Source organism: Salvelinus namaycush, chromosome 7 (assembly GCF_016432855.1).
Source record: "Salvelinus namaycush isolate Seneca chromosome 7, SaNama_1.0, whole genome shotgun sequence".
Lineage (NCBI taxonomy): Eukaryota > Metazoa > Chordata > Actinopteri > Salmoniformes > Salmonidae > Salvelinus > Salvelinus namaycush.
Genome location: NC_052313.1, coordinates 18,201,215 through 18,211,672, shown reverse-complemented (window position 1 = coordinate 18,211,672; position 10,458 = coordinate 18,201,215). Strand labels below are relative to the sequence as shown.

Genomic DNA, 10,458 nt, shown 5'->3' with positions numbered 1-10,458 from the left:
ATGCATTATTGACAAATGGTTCTTGGTAGAAGGGTTCTGTATTGAATTTATACATTATTTTTCATTCTTACTTTCCCAAAAGTTCATTCTACAAGGCTGCAAACAGACAAGTTCAATCTCTATGACCAAAAACAGTGAACAGGTAGCCTTTTATATAACAGCCAGACTTCTTTTACTTTTCCCCACTGTGCTGGCTGTCTGTCTGTCTCATCTCTTCCCCCCAGTCCTGAAGGCAGTTGTTGGGAGTCTGCTTCCTCTCTTTCGCCTGGACCTCAGCCAGTGGAGGAGGTGGGGAAGGAGGAAGGGGGAGGGGAGGGGATGTGGCTTTGATGCTGCTCCGCTCTTCAAGCTCCCAACAGATAAGATAGGCTGCAGAGAGATAAGGACACCCTGCCTTCCTATCAGAGGGATCTGGGCCCACAGACAGACACAACATGGAGGGGGGCGGTGGGGGTGTGGGGGCACTCTCTTCTGTTCCCTCTCCACCCCCCCCCACCCTAAATAAGTAGTACTTTATTTTTTATTTATTTAACCTTTATTTAACTAGGCTCATGACTCAGTTACATAATGTTGCTCAGTTATATAGTGCATATGAATAATGGAGTTTGCTTCTCTTTTTTTTTTTTTTTTTTTTTACATTTGTCTGGTGCATTACACATTTATTGGAATATAATAGAGTTATTTTGAGCACCATGTGTGGTATTGAACCCTGTCTCTTGAAGCAAGTGTGTAATGGAGTCATTAAGCAAACGTGGATCACAATTTGATACAATTTGCATAAAGGCATAAATATAAAAAATAAGGATTATTTATAGTAATATTGTAACGTGTCTGAGATGTTGCTGTTTTTCATTTCATCGTCAGGGGTCGTGCATAACCAATATAATATTATTTCCAAACGGACTAGAGTAGTTTTCCCTAAAGAAAGTCCCTGAGGACCTTTAAGAAACAAGTGTCTCAAACCTTTTAACGACTTAAAAATAAGACCGTTATGACCTGTCCAGGTTATTCGAATAGTATATATCACTATTTTTCGGCAAAGAAAGTTTTACATTTGGTGCGAAGGTTATTGCTGACAAATGGTCATAAATATGAATTAAAGTATTTTTAATTTCTCATGCGTATGAAAAGATGTACAGCTTTTGATGGGCACTTTCTACATGTAAATCAAATGTCATCAGCCCCACCTATCCTCTGCGCGCACTAACTGGGCGGGTACAGTGGCTACACGCGCTTTACTACCTGCTAATGCCCGTTACTCCGAACTCAGACACATACACTGCAGATACACATTCAACCGGTGGAATTGAGGAAACTTCAAGTTAAGGGGTTATTTCTTCTACGCAACATTGGGAAATATTGTATTTAAAAGTTAAATACATACAGTAGAGTACAATGGTTTCTTTCAGAGTTATATTTTTACCAGAAAACATGTCGTGTAACTTTTAATTTTGACTGGGTCTGACTTGGACTTACCGAAGCGTTCAGAAGTTGTTTTACATGCTGCCTTTGACGCAGAAAGCCGAGCTGTGGACTTGGAGACTTTTCAGAAATTATGAAGACCAATTTTACGAACATTTTTTGTTGGATAATATTGCATAATGCGTGAATGATTCTCGATTTATTTCAAAGGAGATACTTTAGCTTTCAGTAAAAACAAGGAGCTAGTTTGAAGAAACACAATTGAAACTCATTGAAACCGTACGTCAGAGACACACTGACTACAAACTGGACATACAATGACAAGCTGTTGGTTTGCCTTTGTGGGTTTGTGGTGGAGCGCTTATTGCATGTTCCTTATTGCAGGTAGCAATTATTTATTCGATGGGAACAACGAGGTGCACCCAAGTTTCATTCACCGGCGGTTGCGGACTCACGAAAAGAGAGAGATGCAGAAGGAGATCCTCTCCATCCTTGGACTTCCACACAGACCCAGACCGCATCTGTCACATGGAAAGTACAACTCCGCTCCGCTCTTCATGCTGGATCTTTACAATACGATATCCAGCGAGGAGAAAAACGAAGTGGAGGGCATGTTGGAACAGTACCAGTCCATCTACACCACCCAAGGTCCCCCTTTGGCAACATATCAGGAGAATGCCTTCCTAAATGACGCCGACATGGTGATGAGCTTTGTCAATTTGGGTAAGTTATTAAATTATTCTATCATTACAAATGCAATGTATTCAACTATAGTCATTTAGCTAATTTGGAGTTAAAAAATAGTCAAATAAAGTAATAGTTTATACGTCCTTAATATCAATCTCAATCCAAATGCAAATTGGAGACGTAGACTACACTCGTGCGTAAAAAGCATTATCGTGAAGTTAATTCTACAGAGGCTGAAAAAATAGAGACCAGAAGTGTTCCTTTGCAGTCTACGTGTGAATTGTTGTTCACAGGTGTTCGATCCAGTGCCAACAATATTCCAATGAGCCTGTATTGGGCCGTGGATGCCTGCAACATTGCGCGTGCTCCCACCAACCACAGGGACATATCTCCTCTAAACTCTTCTCAGTCCTCATCAGTGGTAAAAACGACAGCTCGATAAAAAATAACATGTTATATATACTGTGTTGAAATATCAGAAGTTCTCTTAATTGTAACATTTCCATTTTAGTTATTTAGGAGACGCTCTTATCCAGAGCGACTTGCAGGAGTGATTAGGGTTAAGTGCCTAACTCAAGGGCACACCGACAGATGTTTCATCTAGTCGGCTCGGGGGATTCGAACCAGCGACCTTTCGGTTACTGGCCCAACGCTTTTAATCTCTAGGCTTCCTAACTTTGTTTGTCTATGGACTTGTCTGGAGGATCATTTACGCACAGAGATACATTGGTTAATTTAGTCCAAATGCTGATTCCTCAATGCTGTGCAATCGGTTCAATGATTTAAATCTGACGGAGGAAAATTAAAAACGTATCCACACCAAACTAAATACAAAAAAGAACAACCAGCACGCTGGTATTTGTGTAAACCTATTCTTGGCATTGACCATATAAATTGCGGTTTAATATGTGAACTGTGTTGTATTGTTTGTGTTGCTTCGTTGGATTTCTTTAATTAGACCCTGGACGATAAAGATATACTTTCATCATAAACAGTTCAACATAAAGCCCACGGTCTCTCCTTCCATTAGCCGCGCGAGTGTTTACAGAGCTCGTCTAAACAGACTGCGTGAAGATAAACAGAGGCGCTGCCAGACTCCGGTCAACGCTGCTAAACTTGATGGATGCCATTCTTTGCATATTGTCATTATTGAGTCTGAGAATACTACGGAAGTGTCCGAACCAAGAGGGATTTAAAAAAAAGTCTGTGGCACTTCTCAAACTTTTTTTGAACTCAAACCTAACCACACAATTCCACAAGTGATTATCATGAGATGCAATTCAAAGTAGAGCGTGTAACAAACTAAGCAGCAAAAGCTTCCTTTTTTTAATCGTCCTCTGGAGTGTTCAATGGTGAAGTTGCATCATGTAGTGATGAAAACCAGATATTGCAGGGTGTTTTTTTCTCTCAAGTAACTCAGTGACTCTATTGACCGCTGTTGGAGTGTGGTGAGTGGTTTCGAGTCCCTGTTAGTTTGGGTTTTTGCTGCTGTTGCACATCTGCATATGCACTTAAATTAATAATCTCCCATACATCAGTTCACAATTCCCTCAAATTCATTGTACCCAGGGATTAAGTTGCCATCCCAATAGAACAGAGTACTGCTACTTAGTTACTGTCTTGGAGAAGATGGCTTCCTCTTCCAATGTGATTCTAATTAATGCTAGACCGGCCAAGGTGCTCCATCTGCTTTGCGAATAAAGCATTGCATGACTACTGTGTGTCATCGGATTAGCTTTTAATGCGCTTTCCTCTATATTTTACTCTTTCCTGACGGATGGCCGAGAAACAGACCACTGGATGCTGCTTATTGTCTGGGTGGTCTCGTTTCTTTCAAGTCTGCCTTCAGTCTGTGTATCGTATAGGGACAACCGTCGGATCTGATCGGTGTTGGAGAATATGGTGATTGACCTTTTACGTTTGCATTGTAGGTCTCAATTGATCCACTGCACACCCAGCTCTACTAATAGAGGCCTCATTTTGGGCATTCCCATGGGGGATCATGGATTTAGGAGTCCCTTAACACTCCGGTGCTACAGCATCTGTCTGATGTGTGGCCAGAGTGAAGCAGACGTTCTGTTCCTCGTCAGTGACTCATGTTTAGGTCTTGTTTAGTCATCCGCTCGTTGAGAATACCACTCATGCCAACGACCCATATTGACTCATCACAAGTAAGAGGAAAGAACTTAAATTAGTTTAACAGAAACATCCTTTCCGTCCCACTCATTCCCTAAAATAGTGTGTTGATCATCGTCATCACTCTGTTTGCCTGATGGGTACCCTACCCTGGTGCTGGCATGGTGCAGTTACACAGTGTTACACTATGTACAGTATGAGTCATAGTCTATCGTGTCGTACCACAAGTCCAGACTTGTCTTAATGCACAGCTGTGTAGTAGCAACGGTCAGCCGGTCAGTGGCAGCTCTAGTCAGCCTGAAGATGATTTTGAAAATGATAGCTTTAGTCCTGTGAGAAAGGACTTTCCCTTGGAGTGAGCTGTCATTCTGTCTTCTAGGAAAGTGACTGAGTCACATGTTCTGTGAAATACTGTTTTCTAAACCAGGGTTTCCCAAACTTGGTCCTGGGGCACTCCCTGGGTGCACGTTTTGTTTTTTTCCCTAGCAATACACAGCTGATTCAAATAACCAACTTATCATCAAGCTTTGATTATTTGAATCAGCTGTGTCGTGCTAGGGAAAAAACCAAAACATACGGGGGGGGGGGGGGGGGGGGGGGTCATTTTCCGATCAGAAGAAGAGAAAACATGGTCTAAAAACATGTCAATTTCACTTATTTCTGATGGATTCACTTTGCCTCACAGACAGGTGAAGGTCTTCCCGAGCTTTGCTTGGCATGAGATAACTACCAAAAACTCCCATCTCCTGTTTCTCCTCATAACTCTCTATATTTGTCTATGAGATCCTCTAAAGGGGGACTTCCAGTAAGTAAGAGCAAAATCCAGGAAAATCCATCCCTGTTTGTAGGAGTTGTCTTGTTTGGAACTTCATTTTCCACCTGCCGGAACCAGGCAGCTGTTGGTTTTTAGCCGCCCTCCTTCCGTGGTTTTCATGATTCACGGATGAGCCGGTCCTCACCCTCCCTAACCCGGCCTACGTTCAACCCCCTCTCCACACCCCATTGCACTGCAATGAAGGATCTGTCAGTGCCCCTCTTAGCTAAGTCAATAGCCACCCGCGTCGGGTGTTAACGCACCAGCAGCCTGCCTCCCACACTTGAAAGGTGACCTGGGAGACAGAGGGTTTTCTAGGGGGGGTTTCAGGAGATTACCCGGGTCTAGACAATACCAGGCTTACTCTCGCAATCCCAGCCTTTTAAAATGTGTGTTTCCTGTCTTACGATGCCTGGGTGCATTTCTGAGCAGCTCAATCTCAGGTAAGCTGTGTTCTTTTTGCACCAGAACATGTCCCAAAGCTACGGCATGATGAAATAATTAATTGGGAATGATCAAAGAGTTAATTGTTTGATACGAGGGCGGCTTTGGCCAATACCCGCGAAAGCCTCTAAACAACTTCTTGTAGACCCCTTAAACAAAATCAACCGTGTCATTCCTGCTTTGTGTTCAGTGTTTAAGGAGTAAATGAAGTGACGCATTGGAGATATGCTGTCGTGGAATAAAATATTGTATCTAGGCCATGAAGTTGAGGGAAAATAAGAGATACAAATAAATAAACGTCAAAAAGGATGGAGTTATGATTTAACACCTAGCTCTGTAATACAATTCCATACTGTCTAGAAAAGCTATAACAACCAGACTCTGGAGACGTTTCCTCTATCAAACTGTTTGTTTCTATGAAGCGGCTGTATGTTTTGCCAAAGAGCCTCATGTCCAATACAGTCCAAACAGCGGAAAAGGAAGCTCTTTAAATGCGGTAACTCAATATGTGGAATCGTTTGTGTATCTTGGGCACTTCATTGGAACTTTATTGGTCCCATGTTAAGAGTGGAAGCATCATATGTTTGATACGTAAAACTTATGAAAGCCAAAATAAAACTTATGAAAGCCAAAATAATGTTTATGGTTTGTTTTTGGTTACATTTATCCCCTCGTTTTAAAACTTTAAGTTCAGCCCCTTAAAAGGCTACTTTCTGTCCCGCAGTAGGCCTATGTGCAGGAAATGCCTTAGAGAACACTTTGAATCTTAAACACACACACACACCAGAGATGAGATGACCCCAAGGTAGAAAGATAACACTTTCACATTTTTTATTTATTTTTATACCCCGCACTGCGCTCGCCCCGCCACAGGAGTCGCTGGTGCGCGATGAGACAAGGATATCCCTACCGGCCAAACCCTCCCTAACCCGGACGACGCTAGGCCAATTGTGCGTCGCCCCACGGACCTCCCGGTCGTGGCCGGCTGCGACAGAGCCTGGGCGCGAACCCAGAGTCTCTGGTGGCACGGCTAGCGCTGCGATGCAGTGCCCTAGACCACTGCGCCACCCGGGAGGCCCAAGATAACACTTTTTAAGAAGGCATTCTGTTTACACTTGAAGAAGTTTCTGTCACACCCTACTCTTAAAAAACCTGATGGTATCACTCCCTCTCACGCCATTACTCTCTAACTTGACAAGATGGCTGTCACGATTGGTCTTTATACGTGTTAAGAATGCCATGTTCCATACTTTATTTTTTCAAAGTCCCGCTCTGAAAATTCTACAGACATTCCTATTCCCGGTGGGACAGTGTGGGATGGGAGAGGAAGGAGATAAGAGCGTGGTACATGGCACACTCCGGCAGTTAACCATCTGTCAAGGAGCGCAGATGACTGCGACGGAACATCTGATTACGGGCCGCTCTTCTCCCATTTATCACGTCGTGTGCTGGCATGCAGGAATGTTTGCTCTGCTATATCTCGAGGACAGACCCAAATCTCCCTTACGGCTCATTCTTGCAACTGTTGCAGTGGTGTCAGAGGCCAAGAAGAGAGTGGAGTACAGTCGGCCTGCTTCTGCTATGACCTCTGACCTGCTGACTCCCTGCTGGTTCTTTTAGAGAGGGCTTTAGTAAGGAGATAGTGTGTGTGTGTGTGTGTGTGTGTGTGTGTGTGTGTGTGTGTGTGTGTGTGTTTGAGAGAGAGAGAGAGAGAGAGAGTGAGAGAGAGAGAGACCAGACGATTCCCTAGGCCAGAAATACAGATAGGAGTACTACAGTCTACCCTGGTGATAGAAACGTTGCTTCCAGTTTGCTGAATCAACTATTTTCTAGATTAATTATCCTATATGATACACGTTTGGTGTAACAAGTGATACATTCCCTTTTCACCTGCTCTCTAAGCAAAGCGGAGTGGGGGGGGGGGGGGGGGGGGCAAAGGCCGTTGATTGGAGGGTGAAAACAGCATCACCCCTCTTTCTGAACGCCCCCTCTCCTGCTCCTTGTTGATTGGAGGGTGAAAACAGCATCACCCCTCTTTCTGAACGCCCCCTCTCCTGCTCCTTAGGCCTTTACTACCTCCCCTGCTGAGGACTTATTGACGCCTGGGTGGCGTTAGCGCTTCCTGAATCAACACAGCACTGATATATTGATGCGTAGCAGCTGTGAAATATACACACACACATGAAAGCCCTCCTGCTATCCTGGCCAGTAGCGTACAGATACGTACAAACACATCCGTAGACGCAGGTACGTATGCCTACACACAGACATAGGCACGCACACACGCCTTAGGTTTATTCTCATCAATCTCCTTTGTTGCTTGCTTTTCAAGCTTGACATCCTGCAGACAGCAGAAGAGATGCGAATGATATCATTGATATCAAATTGATTCAGGGAGGTATCGAAATTGCATTTGTGTTATTCTGTAAATCACACACACAGACGTTAGGATGATAAATTATGGTGGATATTGGTTACTCTGTGAGATGCAATTCCAGGCAGCTATCCAAATGATCAGGACTTCATAAAATGTGCTTAACAATAAACACGGTCAACAGAGACGGCCACTAAAGAAGAGATGTATGTGTGTAAACGTCATGTCTAACTAATGACAGGCTGCCTGTCACATTCCAACATGGAGCTTTGTTCTGTCCAATACAGAAAAGAGCAGGATTTATCTCCAGCCAACAAAAGGCAAAGGAGGACATACCCAGATGTGGCACGAAGACAGAGACATGGACACAAAGAGCTGAGAGGGACAGACCACTGGGGCCATGGGTGATTTAAGTGTTTCTGTGGCCTGGAAGGGTCAAGAGGAAGGAGAGGGGTCAGGACACTCAATGGAAGACGTCCGCGGGTGGAGATAGGACAGGGTTGACCATTGCTACCCATCCGTGTTCAGTGTTCCCGGTCCGAGCTTTAAAGAGGACGTGCCTGAAACAACAACACAGGGAGAATCAGGGCCTCCGCGTGCTCCGAACACTCCAACCCCTCCAACCTCCACAAGCAGCCCCTCTATTTCAAACGGGCCGCCGCTGACAAATTTATGAGGGCCAGACGAGCTGAGGGGCTGGCTTTCCAAACACGATACAGGCACGAAAACAAGGCGAGATGGGAGCTCCCTGAGCTGAGGGGAGGGATGGAGATCATAGCCACACTCCCACTGGCGCATTCCACTAGTCAGGTCACTGTCTAGGCTGCTTTCAGACTGTTTACCCGCCCTCGGACCCAAAACACCCTGTATTGTTCAAAGTTCACACCCCTGTCCTGTAGCCTGGGGAGGTATGTATCCTAAATCCTGGCTGCTAATGAATAGAATAGAAAACGTGTGAGCTGAGTTTCTCAGTGGGGCTCGCCTGCTGTCCCCTCTCTGTCTGACTTGTCAGGTCTGGAGGGTTGGAACTTGGAACTTTTGATTTATGGGAGCACTTAAGTGTTTTTGGGGGGACCCTCCATTTTGGAGTGCGTTTTTAAATCATATGGCCAGTATTAAAGCAGGGTAAGGAATTCCCCCCGTCGGTTGGTCTCCATGGTTATGTCTGTGTCATGTTTCGCTCTGTCAATTAGTAGAGAGGGAGTGTTGAGCCTTTTTACATGGCCACAGCACCTTCATTTGGTATTACATGTCCAGATGGCTGGTGAATTTCTTGAGAACCCCATAGAATATTTTCTTGTAATGTTGACTACCATGCTGACATTTTTACTGACAGACCTGTGCAGGTACTTATCGTAGTACTTATCCTAGATTCTGTTCAGGCCTTAGTACGATCTCCGGCCCTGACCACGTCGCTGTGTTTAATTTGTGTATCTTACATAAAAAAACAACATGGGGGAACAATGGAGCTGCTCTGATTTATCAGCGGATCATGTGCTCTTGTTTTGAGCCACTGAATGGCATTGTGGTCTACTCAGAGTTTCCAATGGGAATAGCATTGAGCCTCAACCCTCATACCAGTCAGGGAGAGAGAGAGAGGGGGGGGGGGATAGAGAGAGAGATACCCTGGCCTTCTAACTTGCGGCTGTGGAATGCAAGCCACCAATATTTTGACTTCTCCTTTGGAAACAGCTGCGTTTCCTTTTTCAAAGATATTTTTTCCTTATTTATCGGATCCCTCAGGAGAAATCCATCTCGTCCGTCTGACACAAGCTTCCTCCTCTAAATCGGAGTGCAGAGGCCCGCCGAGCGCTCAGACACACACCTGCTACAGCAGACACCAGATCACTATAGCAGGTCTCCCCACCCGGTCCCGCTGCCCCCTCACACACACACAGAGATGTGTGCGCATACACATACAGTACACACGCATGTGTGCAGATGTATACGCACACACACTCCCTAGGGACCAGCTCTCAAATGGCATTCCACAAAGCCTGAAAGGCCAATATAAGAGAACCTTGACAATAATCATCACAGACTTGGCAGAGTATGAAAAAAGAACACTGGTGAAAATTACAAGTGTACATATTTGGGGGAGAAGTACATAAAAAACAACGAAGTACATCTCTGTTTATATTTAGTTTGTACTAATGGAAGCCAAACTGAGAAGTAGCAAGGGAGCCATTTTTTATAGAGGGTCAGTAGTTTGGCCCATAGGAAAGAAGTAGCCTTCGCCGTCAGTAGCCTATAAATTTCAGAGGAAATTGACCGAAACATCAAGGACAGAGAATCCTACATTAGTGGAAGAAATGAGATCAGAGGCTTTTTAAAGATCTCCAAATCGGATGGCCATTGATTCTCCGATAAAGTTGGACATTGATGGTATCCTTTTAGCTGACGATTATTATGAGTCTCAAATGTATTTGGCGTAGCTTCAGAGAGCAGATATGCATTGGGCTAAGTGAAAGGCAGTTTGGGACACCCCTCTGGCCCACACAGATGGTTTGTCCCTGTATCCTATAGCTACCAAGGGACAGTGAACTATAAGGACAGGATAAGAGCCATGTAAACACTTCTA

At 44.4% G+C, this 10,458-nt stretch overlaps 1 protein-coding gene across 1 annotated transcript in view; it reads left to right on the top strand.

Annotated features, from left to right (window-relative positions):
- Positions 1-1,265: 1,265 nt before the first annotated feature.
- The window catches only part of bmp6 (bone morphogenetic protein 6), a 40,549-nt gene continuing 31,356 nt past the window's right edge, over positions 1,266-10,458 (top strand). Inside the window, exon 1 of the mRNA XM_038997651.1 lies at positions 1,266-2,145. Within this exon, the coding sequence (XP_038853579.1) occupies positions 1,740-2,145 (406 nt within the window). The 5' untranslated portion in view covers positions 1,266-1,739. The remainder of the gene's footprint in view (positions 2,146-10,458) is intronic.